General features: G+C 41.9%; 1 protein-coding gene across 1 annotated transcript in view; it reads right to left on the minus strand.

The window, feature by feature from the left end:
* LOC148853868 (GDSL esterase/lipase At5g62930-like) overlaps positions 1–22,784 on the minus strand; it is a 42,066-nt gene that overhangs the window by 411 nt on the left and 18,871 nt on the right. Inside the window, exon 5 of the mRNA XM_088941465.1 lies at positions 133–297. Within this exon, the coding sequence (XP_088797591.1) occupies positions 133–297 (165 nt within the window). The remainder of the gene's footprint in view (positions 1–132; positions 298–22,784) is intronic.

Genomic DNA, 22,784 nt, shown 5'->3' on the forward strand with positions numbered 1-22,784 from the left:
CAGATCAATAACTAGGTAGTTTCCTCGTAATAAACAAATAAAAAAACCAACTATAGCCAAGTAAATTATTTCTGAAAATTAGAACCCTAATACCATACATGAGAGAGTGGAAAAGCTTTCTATCTCACAAACCTCAGAAATTTTTTCTGCCACCCCTCTGTCTCCTGCATCTTGGACCATAAGTTGATGGCGGGAAGACCAAGTTCCTTTGCTAGCTCAACACACTGCATTGCATATACTCCTGCCATCTCATTTGTCCTTTCTGGTAACTCCATAGCTTTCTCACCATATACAGATCTATATTATACAACCAGTCAAAAATTACAAAACACGCCATATAGGCAGGAAGTTTAAGTTTTACTTCTGTGGCTAAAAATCAATTAATCCATCTAAAACTGCTGGTGCAGATCCACATTTAGTTTTGAAAAATATAGTTTCAGAGTCTGGGTATCTTGTTCATAAACTGTCTAAATAAATTCCGTTGACAGTATTTTGGGGTGGTATTTAGAAGGCAGGAAATGAGGGTGGGCCCTGGTGCAACAGTTGGGTTGTTCCATTGCGACCTGGATACCAGGGTTCAAATCTTGGAAATAACCTCTCTGTATGTGCAGGCGTAGGTCTGCGCAATCTATCCTTCCCCAGACCCCACCTTGGCAGGAGTCTCACACACTGGGCTGCCAGCTGCCCTTTTATTAAAAGGCAGGAACTGTGAATAAGTTCACACCCTACAGGTTAGAAGCTGGAAGCCACATAATTCTTCTTCCCAAAATTGCCCAAACAACAGGGTAGGGTGATGAGATTGTGAATTTGAGAAATCATGTAAAAAAGAAAATGCATGTTTGTACAGAAGCATATATCCTCTTTTCAGAAAGACTTTAGCCAACCTCAAATAATTGGGATTAAGGCTGAGTTGAGCACGAATGAGTATCTGTGTATGATATGTATTAAACTAAACAAAAGGTTTAGATGAATAGGTATCTATGATGTCCAGATATGGTCCATATTGATATGGACACAGATACAGATACAGGAAATGGAGTTCGGCTTCTGTCAGGGCAAGTTGGTGCTCACAGTTCGAGCAGCCCCTTGCAACCTTGCATTGGGAATATCTCCCATGAAATAAATCACATAAGTACAAAGATATTCCCAACGTAAGGCTGTAAAGCCTGTTAACGGGCTTTCCCCTGACCAAAGCCGGACTCCAGGAAACGGGGATATGAATCCATTTTCTAAAATCCTGGACAAGGAATACAGACTACAGGTACAGGTACCTCATGTAATGCTTATATCATGCATTTATATCTAACTTTTTAGACTAAATGTCATTTCACAAGACTTTATGTCTTGCTAAATTTAATTAAACCTCTAACATGTACAGATATATATAATTTTTTTTTATGAATAATAATAAGTTTATTGATTCAGAAGCAACTTTAGAGTGAATTCATACATCAACCCAACGAGCCCAAAATAATTCTTCCCTATTTACCCCTTGCTTAGCTAACACATCTGACAAAGTATTTGCTGATCTCCCCACCCACTGTACAGTGACCAACATATTCCTTGTCAACCAACTAAATTTCTTCATTTCATTCTTGTATCGCCACATAGCCTCTTCAGAATTTTTTAACCAACCCACCACCACTTTGGAATCCCCCTCGATTATTAGGTGTTGTACCCCCAGCTCGTTTGCAAATTGCACCCCTTGTACAGCAGCTAAGAGTTCTGCCCTGATGAAGTTCCCAATTCCCAAGGGACCTGAGTAGAGCAACAAAATCTCTCCCTTCTCATTTCTCAAAGCACCCCCCACTCCGGATAATCCTAGATTACCCATGCTGCTTCCATCAAAGTTCAACTTTATTGAGCCTTCGGGTGGAGGAGACCAACTTGTAATTGATTTGTCCTTTAAAGATGAGCACCTTGCTACTGCTGACCAATTTCTCCAAAGGTCATTACAGGAAAATTGATGGAAGATTTCCAAGGTCTTCAGCCAATGTATTGCCCTGTTAAACACACAGTCTTTCAAATCTTGGCTGTTCCTTTCCTTGTCTTGAAAAATTCTGAGATTCCTTTCTTCCCAAAGAGTCCAAGTCAAAGTAGCACGAGCACATCTCCACATAATTCTCCCTATTTTTGTAGGCCAACAAAAGGTAGAATGGTTGAAGAGCATGTGAACTTCTGCTAGTAGACTCCAACTACCCCCAAACAACGAAAGTGGCCAAGCCCAAAGGTCTGCAGAAAAGGGACAAGATACTAGTAGATGGTAACAACCAAGCAAAATAGAAAGAGACTCGATTTCAGCATCCTCTACGAAACCCAAAATCCCAAGTAGGATCTAAGGGTGTTCCCAAAGGTGAAACAAATTTTGAGACCACCTCTTTTTTGTACAAAGAAATAGAAAAAAGCGAAGGGAACAAGTCCTTTAATGGTGAGTCTCCTACCCAAATATCCTCCCAAAAAAGAACAGAGTTGCCAGAACAAACTTCATACCTGATAAAATTGAGGAAATGACAAAGGGTGTTGTGAATAGCCTTCCACGGTGCTGCTAGGTTAGCTTGCCTCGACACACCAGCATCCCAACCGTTCTCTGACCTCCCATGAATGCTTCCCACCACCTCATGCCACAATCTCTCTCTTTCCAAAGGCCATCTCCACAACCATTTCCCTAACAGAGCTTGATTCTTTCTAATTACCCTCCCAATTCCCAAGCCCCCCTCTTCTTTACTTCTGCACACAATTTCCCAATTAACCAAGTGATCCTTTTTTTCTTGTCCTGGCTCCCATAGGAAGTCTCTCATCAACTTCTCCAGTTTCCTGGCTTCCCTAACTGGTATCCTAAAGACAAACAAATAATAGGTAGGTGAGTTAGCCAAGGTAGCTCTTATTAGGGTAATTCTCCCTCCTAAAGAGATATAGTTCCTCTTCCATGACGCTAATCTCTTCTCAAACTTTTCTATCACTAGGGTCCAAAATCTACTCTCCCTAGGATTTGCCCCTAAAGGAAGCCCTAAATATGACATAGGCCAAGCAGAGGTGGAACACTCAAGACACTCTGCAATAGCCTCGACCTCCCCTACCTCCAAATTTATACCCGCTATGCAACTCTTTTCTAAATTTATTCTCAAATTAGAGACACTTTCAAATCCTTTTATTATCTCCTTTAGGTTTGCTACCTTTTCACTAATACCTCCTGTTGTCAGTTGTTTATGTATTCAGGTTTAGTACCATAAGGGTACTGTTGTAATTTCTCCTTTGTTTATATTGTTCGGTTGTACTAGTATAAATAATAATATATCATTCTTTCGCCCCCCAAGTTCTGAAGGGGCTTTCAGTCCTCTCGGCTCTCCTCTCCTTTCTCCCTCTCTTCTCTCCTCTCGTCTCTTCTCTTGCTCTTGCTCTTGCTCAACATGGTATCAGAGCAAGTCGTCCAGGCCTGAAGGGTGGTGTCAAGCAAACCTGTTGTTCAATGTCGAGCAGATAGTCTTTTCATCTCCCAGAGCTGTATCCATCGAACTGCTAATCAATTGTATTCAGTTCGACCCAGAAGTTATAGAGACTTTTCATCTTCCAGCCCAGAAGTTGTATTCATTGTCTGTTCGACTGTAGAGAGGCTATCATCTGAGGTTCGTAGAGGGAGTTCTGGTTTACAGAGAGGCTATCATCTAAAGTTAAAAAGAGGTACTGTTCATTTACTGTTCGGCTGTCCTACAGATTGATTGTTTATTGATTGACTGTTCAGCTGATTGATGGACTATTGATGGACAGTATTTCTTTAACAAAGCAGCTGTATGCGACAATTTTTTTTTTTTTGTATTTCTTTACTCCTTCGATGGACTGTTGATGTCCTAAAGCAGATATTGTATTGATCTCAGTCATTGACTGTTCGGCTACCAAGCCTACCGATTAGGGGTGTGGTGAACTTCACCTTGTATTTTCCATTCTGTTGGGGGGTCATATGATCTCTGTACAAGTGTAGGTCGTACAAACCTGGTTATGTACTGCAACTGCAGTGTTGTTTTTTGGATTCCTACAAGACCGTAGGTTATACAGACCTGTTCCAGTACTGCAACAGCAGTGTTCAGTCTTTGCTCCCAGTGAAACCGTAGGTCAGAAGGACCTGTTTCTATAATAGCCTTGTACGGAAGTACCCCTTTGGTTTTTTTTTTTTCTTAAACCAGAAATCATGAGTAGTGAAGATTCAACCACATCTGGAGTTTCCTCAATGCTGAATGGAATGGGTGGGGGTGACCTATCCTTTCCTGAGGCAGTTGTCCCTCTTGATGGTTTAAATTACCTAGAGTGGTCAAGAGGGATCAAGTTATACATCACTGCAAGGGGGAAGATAGGCTATATTAATGGGAGGATAAAAGAACCATCCTCCGGGAGTGCTGAATATGATAGATGGAATCAGGAGAACAGTATTGTTATGTCCTGGCTCTTGGTTTCCATGCAACTTCAAATCAGGAAGAATTTCATGTGGGCTGAAACTGCGAATGAAATCTGGGAACAAGCAAAGTCTACATATTCAGAATTGCGACACTATGCCAAAATTTATCAACTGCATGCAGCATCTTCTACTTGTAGACAGGGGGAGAGGTGTTTATCGGTCTATTACTTTGACTTAACATCTGCTTAGAAGGAGTTGGATCACTACCAGAGTGTGGATTGGAAGTGTGATGATGATGCTAAGAAGTACAAACAGCTTGTCTCCCAGCAAAGGGTGTTTGCATTCTTACATGGTCTGAACTCTATGTATGAATCTATCAGAGTTCAAATTCTCAGCTCTAAGGATCTCCCTTCTGTTCAGGAAGTCTACGCTCTCGTACAATCTGAAGAAAGCAGGAGAAATTTGATGAACAGCCCTGGTGAGGATATTGTTGTGTTAGTTGCAAAAGTGGGTGTATCTACTGGTGTGGGATCTTCTTCCCGGAAAGGAGATCTCCAAAAAAAAAAACAGAAGATAAGGAAAAATTGTGGTGCACTCATTGCCAGAAACCCCGACACACCAAAGATACCTGTTGGGATCTTCATGGGAAACCAAAATGGGCTCAAGATCTGACTAAGAAGCAAGGTTCAGAGGTGAATAAGAAGTACGGACAGCAAAATACAAAGAAACATCACATGGCTACATGGTCTGAACTCTATGTATGAATCTATCAGAGTTCAAATTCTCAGCTCTAAGGATCTCCCTTCTGTTCAGGAAGTCTACGCTCTCGTACAATCTGAAGAAAGCAGGAGAAATTTGATGAACAGCCCTGGTGAGGATATTGTTGTGTTAGTTGCAAAAGTGGGTGTATCTACTGGTGTGGGATCTTCTTCCCGGAAAGGAGATCTCCAAAAAAAAAACAGAAGATAAGGAAAAATTGTGGTGCACTCATTGCCAGAAACCCCGACACACCAAAGATACCTGTTGGGATCTTCATGGGAAACCAAAATGGGCTCAAGATCTGACTAAGAAGCAAGGTTCAGAGGTGAATAAGAAGTATGGACAGCAAAATACAAAGAAACATCACATGGCCAACATGGCTACTCGAGAGCATCAGCCCCCCATTTCTACGGTGACTCAGACACATCTCACTAGACCTGACCCGAGGAAAGACATTATGAATTCCTTCCGTGACCATTTAGAGATCTATGGTAGAACAATTCGTCAGATGGATACTCCTCCCTCAACCTCATTTGCATCTACGTCAGGTAACCCTGCCACTGCTTTCCATGTTGCTTCTCGCACCCATGACTCTCCATGGATCATTGATTTTGGAGCATCAAAACATATGACTGGTACGTCCTCTTACTTTCAAACTTATCATCCTCTTTCTGGAAGAGACAAGATGAGACTAGCCGATGGATCATACTCTTCCATAACTGGTCAAGGAACTCTCTCTCTTCCTCTTGGCCTTACCCTTTCTGATGTTCTTCATGTTCCAAAATTTCCCATTAATTTGTTCTATGTTAGTAGTGTTACTAATTCCTTGAATTGTTCAGTGACTTTTTTCCCTTCTCATTGTGTGATTCAGGATCTGGCCTCGGGGAGGACGATTGGTAAGGGTCGTATGGCTGATGGACTTTACATGCTAGAAAATAAGGTTGGTCTTCATGTTACAGAGTCTATGAGTCAGTCCTATAAGAAAAAAGTCTATTTATGGCATTGTCGTCTTGGTCATTTGTCTTTTAAGTCTTTGAAAGTTGTATTCCCAGAACTGTTTAAGTCAATGTCTGTCTCTGATTTTTCTTGTCAAACGTGTCAGTTGAGTAAGCATTGTAGAACTCATTTTCTTCAAAGAAATAGTAAATCTGAATCTCCATTTCACATTGTTCATTCTGATGTGTGGGGCCCTTTTACTTTACCATCTGAGAGTGGCTACAAGTATTTCATTACCCTCATTGATGATTATTCTAGATTTACGTGGGTATACCCGATGCGAACCAGGGAAGAAGTACCAAAAATCATTCAAGATTTCCAGCGAATGGTCTTCACTCAATTTCAAACTGAAATCCAAATTTTCCAATCAGATAATGCAAAAGAATTTTTTCATAGTGACCTCACGGAATTTTTTGCTTCGCATGGTTCCCTTCACCGTAGCTCTTGTGCCCGCACACCACAACAAAATGGTGTGGCCGAACAGAAGAACCAACATCTCCTTGAAGTGGCTCGAGGTTTACTACTTCATATGAATGTTCCCAAACGGTTTCGGCTTGAAGCTGTTCTTTGTTCCACTTACCTTATAAACCGTATGCCCTCTCGCCGGTTAGAGTACAAAGCCCCACATCAACTTCTCTTTCCTAAGGCTCCCCTTCTTTCTATTCCTCCTCGTGTCTTTGGTTGTCGGTGTTTTGTCCAAAGTCTGTCTCCCACCCGTGGGAAATTGGACTCTCGTGCTATACCTTGCATATTTCTTGGTTACTCCTTCAATCAAAAGGGATACCGTGTTTTTGATCCTGTTTTTCGTAAATTCTATGTCTCCATGGATGTTTCTTTCTTTGAAGATGAACCTTTCTATCTTGTTTCTCCTCAGGGGGAGTATAGACATGAGAAACTGGTTCAGCTTCCCTCTCTCCCTGACCCTCCACCTTTTCGTGTTTTTTCTCGTCGTTGCAAAGGCCAGCCAAATCCAAGAGCTGTAGAGAATCCGGAAGTTGTACCTCCAGTGCCACCAAACTCCTCGAGGGAGGATCATACTCACTCAGGTATTTTGGCTCCCAATGATGTCCTTGAATCTATTGAAAATGATTCCTCTATTGCTAATGATCTTGACCGTCCTATTGCTCACAGGAAGGGTGTTAGATTGTGCACCACTAAACATCCCATTTCCAACTTTGTCTCCTATGAGAACATTTCATCATCATTTCGTGCCTTCCTTACCTCTATTGACAGTGTCCTTATCCCTAAGAATGTGGCAGAAGCTCTTTCAGTTCCTGAATGGACAAATGCCATAAGGGAATAAGTTAATGCCCTTCACAAAAATGGCACATGGGAACTTGTTGATCTTCCTAAGGGAAAGATTCCAGTTGGATGTAAATGGGTGTTCACAGTCAAGCATAAGGCTGATGGAACAGTGGAAAGGTATAAAGCTCGCTTAGTGGCAAAGGGATTTACTCAAGTGTATGGAGTTGATTATGCAGAAACTTTTGCCCCCGTTGCCAAGATGAATTCCATTAGAGTCCTTTTCTCTCTTGCGACCAATCTGGATTGGGTTTTACACCAGCTGGACATCAAGAATGCATTCTTGAATGGTGACCTTGAAGAGGAAGTGTACATGATTCAACCTCCTATGTTTCTAGCCCAAGGCAATGAACAGAAAGTGTGCAAGTTGAAGAAGTCCTTATACGGGCTGAAACAATCACCAAGAGCTTGGTTCAGTAGATTCCATGTGGCAGTTCAGCAGAAATGATACATGCAATGTCAATCAGATCACACACTGTACGTGAAAAAAGAAGGTAAAATTGTTGCTCGAATTGTATATGTGGATGACATAATTGTTACTGGTGATTGGGAGGATGAAATTCAGAAATTGAAACTTTTTCTTCCCACTCAGTTTGAAGTGAAGGATCTAGGACCTGCCATATACTTCCTTGGAATTGAAGTTGCCCGATCAAAGAAGGGTATCTTCATTTCTCAAAGGAAATGCGTCCTAGATTTATTTTAGGACATTGGAAAGATGGGGGTGAAGCCAGTTGACTCTCCCATTGACCCCAACCATAAATTAGGTGACAACTGTGGTGAATCACTCAAGGATGTGAAACAGTTTCAGAGGCTTGTAGGGAGATTGTTATACCTTTCTATGACTCGCCCGGACATTGCATATGCTGTTGGTGTCCTCAATCAATTCATGCATGCTCCTAGGTCTTCTCATCTTGAAGCAGCAGAGAGAATCCTCCGATATTTGAAGAAGTATCCGGGTACTGGTTTGTTGTTTCAAAAGCACGGACATTTGAAAGTTGAAGTTTATACAGATGCAGATTGGGTTGGATCCCAAAGTGACAGAAAGTCTACCAGTGGCTACTGCACCTTTATAGGAGGGAACCTTGTTACATGGAGGAGTAAAAAGCAAAGTGTGGTAGCTAGATCCAGTGCTGAAGCTGAATATCGTGCTATGGCCCACGGGGTTGCTGAAGGCATGTGGATAAAGAATTTGTTGGGGGAGTTGGGTTTCCCAGTGACCAAACCTATAACTCTATTTTGTGATAACAAAGCAACTATAAGCATTGCTGCCAATCCGGTGCTACATGATAGAACAAAGCACATCGAAGTTGACAAGCATTTTATCAGAGAGAAAGTTATCACAGGCGAAGTGTGTACCCCCTATGTCACTTCTGAGAACCAGCTTGCAAACATCTTTACAAAGGGTTTAAACCATTCCAGACATCATGATCTTTGTGACAAGTTGGGCATGATTGATATCTATGCTCCAACTTGAGGGGGAGTGTTGTCAGTTGTTTATGTATTCAGGTTTAGTACCATAAGGGTACTGTTGTAATTTCTCCTCTGTTTATATTGTTTGGCTGTACTAGTATAAATAATAATATATCATTCTTTCGCCCCCTAAGTTCTGAAGGGGCTTTCAGTCCTCTCGGCTCTCCTCTCCTCTCTCCCTCTCTTCTCTCCTCTCGTCTCTTCTCTTGCTCTTGCTCAACACCTCCTTCACAAAAAATCATTAGGTCATCTGCAAACTGAAGGTGGGTGACGGGGACTTGGTGTCTCCCTATTCTCCAACCCCTAACGACATCTTCGCTGTCAGCCTTAGTAATGATCCTACAAATCACATCAGCTACTAAGGTAAAAAGGAAGGGTGAAAGTGGATCCCCTTGCCTGACACCCCTGCGAGCTGGAAAAAAGTCTCTCACCGTACCATTTACCAGAATAGAGTAGTGACAAGTACTGATACACCCAAAGATCCAACTACACCACTTGTCCCCAAGTCCACAGTTTTGCATAACCTCCAATAAAAACTTCCAGTCCACCAAATCATAGGCATTTTCAAGATCCAATTTACAAATGAATCCTCTCTTACTAGACCTTTTCATTTCCTCCACACACTCATTCGCAATTAAGATCTGATCTGTTATTTGTCGCCCTTGAATGAAAGCCCCCTGGGTTTCACTAATGATGGTAGGGAGGACTGTTTTGATTCTCAATTAGAGCACTTTAGCCAGAATTTTATAGATGCTTGTCACCAGACTAATAGGCCTATAATCTTTTGGGTGGTTGGCATCATTCTTCTTAGGTATCAAGGCCAAAAATGTGGCATTAATTCCAGGGCTTATGGTGTGATTGTTTGCAAATTCCTTAAAGACTTCAGCTAGATCCTCTTTCAACACCTCCCAACAGTCTTGATAAAAACCCATTGTAAAGCCATCTGAACCCGGAGCCTTTGATCTATCCATTATAAAGACATCTTTCTTAATCTCTTCTTCCTCGAAATCCCTTTCCAGCCACCTTGCCACTCCATCAATTCTTGGCCAATCCACCCTTTCCATGATTGTCCTCTCTCTCAAAGGCCTTCTATAAATCAATTTGAAGTGGTCCACAAATTTTCTGGCTATGTCATCCTGGTTGGTAAACACCTCCTCTCCTATCTCTAGCTTGGTCACAAAATTCTTTCTTCGTCTCCCATTTGCCAAATCATGGAAGAATCTAGTGTTCCCATCGCCTTCCTTAATCCACTTGTGTCTAGATTTTTGTCTCCAACTGATTTCTTCCCTCAATAACACCTCTTCCAAATCCTTTTTTAATTGTCTCCTTAACACTCTGTCCTCCTCGGTCAGCCCATTGTGAGATTCCTTTACATCCAAGTTCTCTATTCGAGAGATTAGGCCCAATTTTTGCTCCCCAATTCTACCAAACCGATCTCTATTCCAGTCTTTTATTTTAGCTCTCAACCTTTTTAATTTCTTGTGGAACTTGATCCCCTTCCATCTTACTCCCCTCTCCTCCTCACCCCACCACTCCTTCATTTTTTTCACAAAATCTGGATGGGTAAGCCACATATTTTCAAATCTAAAAGGTTTGGGTTCTATAGGAAAAGACTCAGTACCTATTTGGATAGGACAGTGATCGGAGGTGACCCTGGGTAACACCCTAGCAACCAAGTTTTCCAAACTATTCTCTCAGGCAAGGTTAAATAGGAATCTATCCAACTTTGAGCACAAAGGGGTTTCCTGAAGGTTGGACCAAGTGTAACTGGCTTGCAGCAGAGGTATTTCCTTCAGATCACAATCTTCAATAAAACCATTAAATTTCCTCATGCTTGTTGAGATTACCTGTTGGGGATTACTGGTTTCATCAGAGAATCTAATGACGTTAAAATCCCCGCCCAGGCACCAAGGGCCATCCCATAGCCCCTTGATTGCATATAGTTCCTCCCACATCTCATTCCTCTCTCTATGGGAATTAGGGCCATAAACATTGGTTAAAACCCATACACACCCATTCTCTACATTCTTGCACTTAATGGAAACTGAGAATCTGCCCATCAATTCTTCCACTACTTCCACCACATCCTCCCTCCACAGTGTTACAATCCCCCCCGAGGCTCCCCATTAAGGAGCCGAGCTCCAACCTAAACCTCTAGACCTCCAAAAACTCCTCACCCATCTCCCATCTAATTCCATCAATTTGGATTCTTGTAACAGCACAATATCAGGTTTTTCCCTTCGAAGTAGGTCTTTGATCACCCTTCTCTTCCTTGCACTCCCTAACCCTCTTACATTCCAGCTAATAATTTTCATCGAGATAAAGTAGCAAAAGAACCCAATAAGAGGCCATATTCTCCTTATTTTAGGCCCTTCCTCCTATCCTCTCTACCACTGAATTCTAAATCCCCCTCAATGTCTGAAATTAGCCTTTCCACTTCAAATCTTTTTTTCTTATTTGTTCCTCCCCCCCCCTCCATCCTAATACAACAATCATCCTCTTTCTTTTCTCCATCCTTTCCAGCCAATGTTTGAGGAAGAATTTTACCCTGCTCACACTTATTTTGGCTACAACATCTTTCTCTGAGTCCTTCCTTTTTATTTTGTTCCTCCATCATTGTACAGATCAACTCCCAAATTCTGTTCGCCTCCCCCTTACTACTTCCTTCCAACACCCTCTCTCCTCCTTCCATTATCACCCTCTTTCTTGCATCAAAACCTCCAGGATGGAAAGCCGGGATATCTGTTACAGGCAGAGCAAACAAGTCAATACCTAAAACAGAATTGACACCCATACCTGATAGAACGGGGGTAGGACTAGAATCACTGGAAATGACTTGCTGACAGGCGACAACTGGTTTTAAAGCCTTTCCCCTTTTTGGACAAGGTTGTGAAGTAGACATGGTGAAAGAATCACTTCCTGACGACCTACCCACTTGGAAGACCTTTCTCTGTGTTTCCGACACTGGAATACCCGCACCCATCCTCACAGCCGATTCTTGTCCCTCTCCACCAACATCCTGTAGTTCATTAGACTCAGGGTCAGCTCCCTCGACGAAGGAAGGAGGAGTTTTCACAGCTTTAGAACCATTTTCTTCACCATTTCTAGCCTTCTCGCCACCTGCCTCTTTAGTCTCTTCCTCTAGAAACAACAGCTCTGTATGCAAACTTTCTGTTTCAAAAAAATCATTATTGCTTTTCAGAGATAGACTTCCCAAACTTAGCGTTTCGTCTCTATTAGAATCGTCATTGTTGTTTTGTTCACTCGACTAGTCTTCAATCTCTGTTCTGTTCTCATCACTAGGCTTGAGGTATCTCGGGTTGCGCCTATCTGGTGAGAGACGATTCGCCAGGTTGGATGGGACCCACTGTAGAGAGCCCCGCGACTGCGAATCTGGAGATTTTTTTGCGCCTGAACTGTTCGAACGAGAGGGGTTCGGGGTAGAAGAAGATAGATGCTTAATTTCATCTATCAGCTCGTCCCTCCTCCCAGACACGTATTTACTTAAAGTACCCCTCGGCCCATCTATCTTGTAATGGGCCTTGGGTTGAAGCCTATGGGAACCCACCTTTACAGCCTTTATTTGAGATGCCTTCTCCGGTCCTTCATCAAGTGGATCCACTCGATTGGGCCCTTCATTTCGTCCCACGTGACCACTTAAAAGGTCACGCCCCCCTGATTTAATGGTCGAACCAGCGACCTTCCCTGTCTGAGGTTGCTTGTTCAACCCTCTCCCTTTCGAAACTAGTGAATTTTTGTTTGTTTCCCCTGACACCACCTGCGCAAATGATCTGCCATTTGTCATAAATTTTTCTTGCTTTCTCCAGGTTTGACCATCCAACTGCCCCACAACTTTTTGGCTTCCCAGAATTTGTTGGCCCTTTTTAGTGAAACATCCCTTCCCATTTGAATTAACCACTCTCACAAGTCCACATAGTGCTTCTTCTTCCTCCTTCTCCCCTCCAACCATACGAGCCTCCTTCCACAACATTGCTTCAATGGAGGAAGCTAACCATACAGAGACAAAGCTCCCCTCTGTTCGTACCTCTACCTTTCGTGGAATGTCTTCTGCCTTCACACCACTTAGCAGGATTGCTACTGAGTAAAGATCTCCCCAGAAAGCACCTTTCAAGATTCCTCCACACAACACAACTATAGATTCTGCTATTTCTTATTTCCATAGATGGAATGGCAAGCCTATTACACGCACCACCACACCATCTTCGACAAAAAAATCCTTGGAGTTAGATGTTGGATTCCATTTGAAGACTGTGAATGATCCAAACTCAGCCAGAACATTGATAGCTGATATTTCCAAATCATTCTTTAATGGATCTAGGATGGCTTTACAGTTATCGAAGGGGGTTACTATGAAGACACTCTTCAGCTTCAACCTGGTTGCCAGTAAGTCAGCTACCCTCCTCCAATCATTAACCTTTTCCTTGGCTTGTATCACAAGCTTACTATCCCACTCCTCTCTCTCTAAACCTCCCACCATTCTGTAATGGCCTTTTGTTTTTGCCATGACCAGTGGCCCTTGTTCTACCCTGTTGTTGCTGAGATATACCTTCTCCTCCCTTATGGAGGCTTTTTTCTCATTTGCTTAACTTTGAGCTAAGAATTCTTTGAGCAACCAGTCAACTTCCCCCCAACCTTGGTTCTGTTTTCCTGCTGGTAGACAGACCAGTTGCCTTTGCCCCATACCAAAGAATTCAGCCAAAGCTATGAAGAACCCCTTTCCATTCCTCTTACATTCAACAACATATCTTCTCCCTTCTAATGTACTAAAATCCTGCCAGTTTATCTGCTTGCCTTTTGAACAGGCTCCAGCTATGAACTCTCTTAGCCACTCGATCACTTCTAATCCTTCCAGCAGTATTGTACCCTTTTTCGCTTCCCTTACCTTCAGGCTTACCTTCCCCTTAATTCTCATCTCTTCGAACAAGAGAGTTTTTGCTTCTATCTTCAAGGGATCTCCTCCACTGAGGATATATGGTATTGGTACACTAGGCATGTATAGGTATCCGGGTATCATAGGTGGGTTATAGAGCTATATGAAAAAGGATTTTTTTGTGGATTTGATAATCCAATAAAACCCTCAATGACCTCATCCCCCCTCTTAAACCCATGGCTCACCCCCTTCCCCAACCCACCCATAAAGGTAATTCTAGTGAAGAGACAAGAAGGCAATGAATTCCTAAATACATCAATTGTCTAGACACACCAAATTGACAATCATATTGGTGCAATCTTCCTTCAACAATTACATTTAGCCTTTTGGTTGGTCCTTCCTTTCTTTTTTTTTATGGGCAATACATTACAATACATATACATCATTTATTAAAAAAGATAATAAACAAATACGCCAAAAGAGCACATATTAGAGTTTGTAGTATATATTGAGGTTGACTTATCTTTCTAATAGTATGTCAGTACATAACTGTTTCGACTGTTGCTACAGTAGTCCGAACAGGAAGAGGAGAAGAAGAAGAAGAAGAAGAAGAAGAAGAAGAAGAAGAAGGGTCTGTCGAAAATCTGATGGGTTACCCATTCAGTCGACCCCCTTAATCTATATTAGGTTCTAATCATAGTTACAAAGACAGAAATGACCTTACTTAAGTGTGGGGCAGAGTAACTCTAATAACACTGCCACATAAGCAAGTTACTTAATAAACAGAAGAAGACTAAACTACCCCTATTCGGCACCTCTTAACACTCCCCCTCAAGCTGGAGAATATAGGTCATATAATCCTAGCTTGTTACATAGATAGTTCACTTTCCCTGAGTTTGGAGCTTTTGTAAACAAATTTGCCCACTGGTCATTGGAGCCCACATGTTCTGTATTTATCTCTCTGGCAAGAACCTTCTCTCTCACAAAATGGCAATCAACCTCTATGTGCTTTGTTTTCTCATGAAAGATAGGATTGGATGAGATATGTAGTGCAGCTTGGTTGTCACAGTACAATTCCATAGGTTTATCCAAGTGAAACCCAATTTCTTGTAGGAGATTCCTCAGCCACACTAATTCACAGGTAGTGTGAGCCATGGCCCTATATTCGGCTTCAGCACTGCTTCTGGCTACAACCGTCTGCTTTTTACTCTTCCATGTCACAAGATTTCCTCCTAGAAATGTGCAATAGCCTGTAGTAGATCTTCTATCACTCACTGAGCCTGCCCAGTCTGCATCTGTATACCCAACTACTTCAAGTTTTCCTCCTGGTTTATACAATAGCCCATGGCCTGGAGCACCTTTCAGATACCTCACAATTCTAAGGACTGCATCCCAGTGAGGTATGCGAGGGTTCTGCATGAATTGGCTCACCACACTGACTGCAAAGGAGATGTCGGGTCTCGTGATAGTCAGATAGTTCAGCTTTCCCACTAGTTGTCTATACCTTCCAGGATCTTCAAATACTTCTCCTGTATCACTGCTCAACTTAACATTTGGTTCCATAGGGGTCTCAGTCGGTTTTGCACCTAACAGTGCTGTTTCTTCCAATAGATCAAAGACATATTTCCTTTGGCACAGATTCACACCTTGTTTTGACCTGGCAACCTCTATTCCCAAGAAATACTTTAATGTTCCAAGGTCCTTTGTTTGAAAATGATTTTGCAGAAATACCTTTAGTTTGCCAATCCCCAATTTATCACTACCAGTGATGACAATATCATCCACATAGACCACTAATAAAATCTTCCCAGCTTCTGAGTCATAGTTGAACACTGAGTGATCAACCTGGCATTGCTTCATTCCAAAACTCTTCACCACTTCGCTGAATTTCCCAAACCAAGCATGTGGAGATTGCTTCAACCCATAAATTGCTTTCTTCAGTCTGCACACCTTACCACCCTCCCCCTGAGCAACAAACCCAGGTGGTTGCTCCATATATACCTCCTCCACTAGATCACCATGAAGGAAGGCATTCTTTATGTCAAGTTGAAGGAGAGGCCAATCATACATAACTGCCAAGGAAATTAGGACACAAACGGAACCAATTTTAGCCACCGGTGAGAATGTCTCCATATAGTCCACACCATACACCTATGAGTAACCTTTAGCAACAAGTCTGGCCTTCAAACGCTCCACACTACCATCTGGCAAGTATTTCACAGTATACACCCATTTACAACCCACAGCATGCTTCCCAGGTGGAAGAGTAGTAAGTTCCCACGTTTGAGTATGTTGAAGAGTAGAAAGTTCCTCCTCCATTGCCCGCCGCCATCCAGGTGAACTAAGAGCTTCTTGAACATTGTTAGGTAGGGAAATAGAAGACAAAAGTGAAGCAAACTGGTGATGTGATAGAGAAAGACGAGATAATGAAACAAAATTGGAAATGGGATAGAGTGTGGAACTACGTTTACCTTTCCGTAAGGCAATGGGTAGGTCAAGATCTGAAGGTTCAGCAATAGGAGCCATGGGAGGATCCACAGATGAGGTAGAAGCTGGAGGAGGGGCCGGTGTCGTTCGACGTGTATACACTTGTCGGATCGGTGGTCGTTCAGTGGTGACCTGCACTGGATGAGGAGATGGGTCTACTCCAACAACAGCCTCTGGAACTGAATCACTGACAAGAAGAGGAAGAGGAGGTAAGGATGAGGACAAGGATGCTTCATGACTGGAGAAGAAGGGAACAGACTCAAAAAATGTGACATCAGGGCAGACATAGCACTTTCGGGCAATAGGATTGTAAAACTTGTACCCTTTTTTGAGTCCGAGAGTAGCCAAGGAAGACACATTTAATTGAGCGTGCATCTAGCTTGTCTATTCCAGGAAGGGGGACCGACCATGAAGAATAAAAGAGGGCATCCGATTAATGAGAAAACATGCAGTGAGTACAGCATCACTCCAAAACTGTTTAGGAACATGCATGTGGTGAAGCATAGACCGAGCAATTTCAAGAAGATGACGATTCTTCCATTCAGCCACCCCATTTTGTTGAGGGGTGAAAGCACACGAGGTCTGATGAATAATGCCATGTTGTTCTAAATACTGTTGAAATGCAGTAAGAAAGTATTCACGACCATTATCTGAACGGAGAACTTTGATTGGAACACCAAATTGTGTGCGTATTTCAGCATGGAATTTTTGAAAAATGGAAAATAATTCACTTCTTTCTTTCATTAAGTAAATCCATGTCATTCTTGAACAATCATCAATAAAGGAGACAAAATACTTGTACCCATTATAAGACTCTATTTTGATCGGACCCCAAACATCTGAGTGAACCAAAGAAAAATGACTCAACATACAACTCTCAACTCTTGGACTGAAGGACACACGACGGTGTTTACCAAACTAACATGACTCATATTGTAAAACTGACAACTGACTCAATGATGGAACCAACATCTTGAGGACCTTGAGAGATGGATGTCCCAATCGGCAATGCCATTGTAGAGGAGTAAGGGAAGTCTGAAGAGCAATTGAAGATCCACCGCTGTCAAGGTAATACAATCCACCAACTTCATGCCCCCCACCAATCTTCTTCCCCGTCTTGAGATCCTGAAAAACACAAGTGGAAGGAAAGAAGGTAACAGAACAGTTAAGAGCTTTGGTTATTTTACTAACAGACATAAGATTGAATGGAAACTTAGGTACGTATAAAACAAATGATAAAGGGACAGAAGACAAGTCAACATTACCAACACCACAGATGGGAGATGAGGACCCATTGGCAAGTGTAACAGTTTGTGGTGTGGAGGTTTCAGCAAGAGAAGAGAACACACCTGGAGTCCCGGTCATATGATCTGAGGCTCCAGAGTCAATAATCCAGGAAGGAGTTTTAGATGACATGCAAGCGATACCTGATTGGGCATATGTGGCAGTGGTATGCTGTGAAGTAGTTTGAAGGAACCGCTCATACTCATCACGCGGAACACTCACCATCTCCCTCCCAGAAGTAGATGCAGATATGGAAGGAGTTAGGTCTGCCAGTTTACTATCACTAATAGTAACCTCGCCTGCTACAGCATGATTAGCCCATTTAGAGGAAGGGCCATGTAGATCATAACAGAAATTCACTGTGTCCATCCCTACCACAATGAGTACACTTCCTTGTAGAGTTATTTTTTCCTCTGCCACGGCCTCCCCCTGAGTCACGGCCACCCCTACCAATCATGGGATTGCCACGGCCCCCTCTGGAATGACCTCCCCCTCTTGTACTATGTCCACCACCTCTAGCTGTCACAAGTGTTGATCTATCATACTGTGTGGGGTTCTCTGTCTGGCCCAAAGAGATTCTACGAAGTCTTGATAACACTTCCTCAAGTGTAGGAAGAGTAGAGCCCCCCAATATTTGAGCTCTAACTGGTTCATATTCCGACTTCAGCCCCACTAAAAATCTTGTAACATCTAGTTGCTCCCTTTGTTGTTGCTGAACTTGAATATCTGGAGTAAGGGGATGATAGACATTGAGTTCATTCCTTATATTCTTCATGCAGGCATAGTACTCTTCTAGTGTTTTGGTTCCTTGTTGTAAATCAAAGTACTCCTGATACAGCTGATATACTCTTGTTGTGTTATCTTGTCCAGAATATAGCTTCTTAGCATGCTCCCATATATCCTTAGCTATATCAAGGAACATGAAGTTGGCACTGATTTTGGGTTCCATACTATTCCACAGTCAAGTCATGATTTGAGCATCTTCTTGTTCCCAATCATCAAACCCTGGGGAGTCAACCAGTAGCTTCTCATCTCTAACATGCTTTGCTTTCTTCTTTGCCTTGAGAAAAACTTCCACGGATTTAGCCCATGGAACATAGTTCTCCCCATTTAGCTTAATTGAGGTCATTTGTACTCCTAGGTAGTCGAAAGAAATTACTACACTAGGTTTCTAATCATTGTAGCCATCTCCTATTGCTGCCATTGTGCCTTTTCACGGTTGTCTTTAACTTTACTTCTCAGTTACAAGCTGATTGATGTTGTTCACAGTTTGATATTTCAGCCCCTATTGCAGCCTCTAAACACCACTACTGACTTCACACACTTGTTCTTATTCACACTACTGCTGACTTCACACACTTATGTCCCACATAAGCATTAGTTTACCATTCACTAATCACAAGTAGAGGCCCTCTTACAACCACTCAAGCACCACAACACAGCCAAATCTGCTGCACCTAGTTCAGACTTATTTAACACACTTAAGAGGGCATTACACAACCACAAGGAGTTCGGCAAGGTCACTGCATTCTACCTTATACCACTCGGCTACTGCCCTACAACAACTTACTGCATTCTACCTTATACCGTATCAAGAGGGCATTACACAACAACATACAGCAGCCCTACACATTCGGCTACTGCACACACGGCCCTTCCTAGGGCAACAATGAACCTAGTTCTCTAGGTTCTACTCAGTACAATAGCTTCTTGTAGGGTTTCTACCCAGAAATATAAGTAACACTAGAAGAAGAAAGAACCGACCTTCCTTTGAGAATATCAATCTACCATTCACTACTGAAGTCACTTTCCTTGTTGAAGAAGGTTATGCGCAGCAGAGAGAAAAGTTGTATTGTTTCTGACCTAGGGCGAACTAGTTCTCTCCATCGACTGATCAGAGACGAAGGTGAAGAGTCACGAACAGTGCTGAGTTGCTTTACCAACTGACTTAGGTCAGGAGCATTGCTCTGATACCATGTTTCGACTGTTGCTACAGTAGTCCGAACAGGAAGAAGAAGAAGAAGAAGAAGAAGAAGAAGAAGAAGGGTCTGTTGAAAATCTGATGGGTTACCCATTCAGTCGACCCCCTTAATCTATATTAGGTTCTAATCATAGTTACAAAGACAGAAATGACCTTACTTAAGTGTGGGGCGGAGTAACTCTAATAACACTGCCACATAAGCAAGTTACTTAATAAACAGAAGAAGACTAAACTACCCCTATTCGGCACCTCTTAACAATAACATTCAGATTGAATACCCTATATGGAGGAACAAGTTTCATTGGGATGGAACCCTTCACAACAAGCAAATTAGTACTTCAGAATTGGGTGGCATTGATTATCCAAAAAAAATGAAAGAGAAACATGTATTTTAACTTAAAGGAAAGAAAACAAGAAAATAATCAAAATGAGGGAAAAGAACAAAAAAAGCTTAAAACCTATAAGCCACAAGGCACAAATTTTCCAACCTTTTAAATGGCATTCCAATTGGCTTGTTCAAGAGTTCAAGGGGGAAGGCAAGGTGATCCCTCATCTCCACTTCTTCTCATTTGTGGTATGGAAGCATTTGCAGATGAAACATTTTTTATGCAATTTTTTCCAGGACACCTCTCAGGGTCCACTACCTTATACTGATGAGTTCACATAGTCAAAGGATAAATCAAATCAAATGAAACACAAACACCCAATGACTGCATGCCTAGGTGAGTTCACATGGTCACAACAATTTCTTGCAACCATCCAATAAAACACAAACATAACTGCTATCAATCAAATGAAAATCCAAATAACTAATGAAGGCATGTCTACTATTGCTACACCAAATGATACAAGAACAACCCACTATCATATAAAATAGAGACTACCTCTAGGATATACTACCTAAGTATGATAATCACGTAATACCAAGGTAGCTTAACATGTAGAGTGATGCCCAAGTGATAAGGCACTCATGAGGGGTCATCTCACTTAATTTCCAAGATATTTTTTACATGGTGTTGTTGGATATTCTTATGTTCTTAACTTTTTGAAGTTATAACAATATAACAACATCATTAAACTAAATTATTCAGTTTGAGTTAAAATACTAGTTTCTTTTTATTATTTCTCTTATTTGTTAGGGTTCAATCAAGATGTATACTGTGTTTCTTTTTTTTTTTTTTTTGTTTGTTTGAGAAGGTAAACTTGTGTACTGTATTGAACCCTTGAAGACTTCAAAACCTCAATTTCATGGAAGTACTGAAAATTGTGTCCAGTCAACACATATTGATTTTTTATCCTTTCTTTTATTTTCTTCATTTCCTAGGACAAATAGGGGCTTGGCCCCTCTTTTTTTTTAATTTCTTTTCTTTCTTCCATGTTTCTCATGACACACTAACAACTTGCTAACATATGAAAAAATAGAGATTGCCTTTAAGGTCTACTACCTTACTATGAAAACTTAGAAATATCAAGTGTAGAGAAGATGGGCCGAATGGCCTATAGACTGTCATTTCAGGTTATGTTATGTTTCTCTCTGTTGTGGGCCTTATTCTGGGCCCATACTCTGTAATATTCTGTTTTTTGTATTTTCCTGCTCACTCAAGGGCCTCTCTGTAATTTGTCAAAGATTAACTTATTAATAAGATGTTTAGAGTGTTAGAGAGGGGTTATGTTCGAACCTCTTACTCTCTAACACTCATTGCCGCCGGCTCTCTCTTCTCTTCCTCTCTTGTTTGTTCATTTTCTGGTTTGCATCTAATCTCAAACAGTTCCATACATCAAGTGGGCTGTTTTTCAACTTGGTATCAGAGCGGGCCATTGCTTGGCGTGTCCCTCATGTGGTTCTAGTTCAGCCAACTACATGAGGAGGTTCTAGGGCTGAAAGTTTACAGTCATCCGCCTGGTTCTTGGAGGTCATTGGAGGGTGCCCAAGTTTCTATACACTTGGAGAAGGGTTCGGTGACTATTAAAGCATTCAAAGCCCAGAGACTCTCTTGCTGTAAGTCTTTTCTCAGTCCTTTGCTGAGTTATTTTTTGTTGTTTGGGAGGACTATTAAAGCATTCAAAGCCCACATACATTCGGCCCACTGTTGCTGGACTGTTTTTCTGGGTTGTTTTGGAAGTGCTATTCGGCTGATTATTGGACTGCCGAGCTGCTGAAACTTATTTAAAACTAAGTGGCACTAGTCTCATCTTCATCCCAGCCTCTTCTTGGACCTATACTGAACACCTTGAAGTGGTTTCTTCTAGTTAACAGTAGGTTGTTAACTACTGCACACTGAGTGTTCGACGAAAGGTCGCTTAAGGACTGTGGCCCTGTTTTCTTCTCTTTGGGACAACGGCTGTTGAGAACCTGAAATACCTTGTGATTGGAGGTTTGTTGGGTGTCTTTAAAGGGTGAAACAGTAAAGAAAAAAACTACCACCGAACTGGACTGTCACAGTTATCAAGTCTGAACTGATTCTGTGAGCTAGTTGTTGTTGCCTATTCAGCTCAAACTAAACTCATCAAGACCCCAGTACCTTGAGAAACCTATTAAAAATTCTAATTGGAGCCTTTACATGATGGATTTCTCAAGCCTTGAAAACAAGAATGCTGCTGAATATGGACAGATTTTGGGAACCCCAACTGATTCTATGCTGGCTGTAACTACAGTTAAGCTTGATGGGACCAACTACTTGGCTTAGTCACAATCAGTGAAAATCCACATTTGTAGCAAAAGAAAATGGGGTTTTATTTCTGGGAGCAAGAAAGCTCCTCCAGAGGATGATCCATCTTATGAGAGATGGGTACAAGAAAACTACACAGTGATTGGGTGGCTTGTGAACTCAATGCAGCCACAGATTAGTCAGCATTATCTGTGGATGAACTCGGCTAAAGAAATCTGGGATAGTGTTGCAGAAACTTACTCCCAGAAGTTGAATGTTGCCAGAGCTTACAAACTGAGAAGTGATGTGAAGAATCTAAGACAGGGGGAGAAGTCACTTGCAGCATACTTCTCAGCCCTAAAATCTATATGGCAAGAGATTGATTTGATAGAGGCCGTGACATGGGATACCCCTAAGGATGCTGAAACATATAGGAAATTGGTTGAAAGGAATAGGGTCTTTGAGTTCTTGACAGGGCTGAATTCTGAATATGACATTACAAAGCAAAACATCTTGTCCAAGGAAGATGTTTCATTGTCTCAAGCATATGCTTTGGTCAGTAGTAAAGAAAGCAGGAGG

This window comes from Nelumbo lutea, chromosome 4, assembly GCF_056320005.1.
Source record: "Nelumbo lutea isolate HS-2025 chromosome 4, American lotus-T2T, whole genome shotgun sequence".
In the NCBI taxonomy this organism is placed as follows: domain Eukaryota; kingdom Viridiplantae; phylum Streptophyta; class Magnoliopsida; order Proteales; family Nelumbonaceae; genus Nelumbo; species Nelumbo lutea.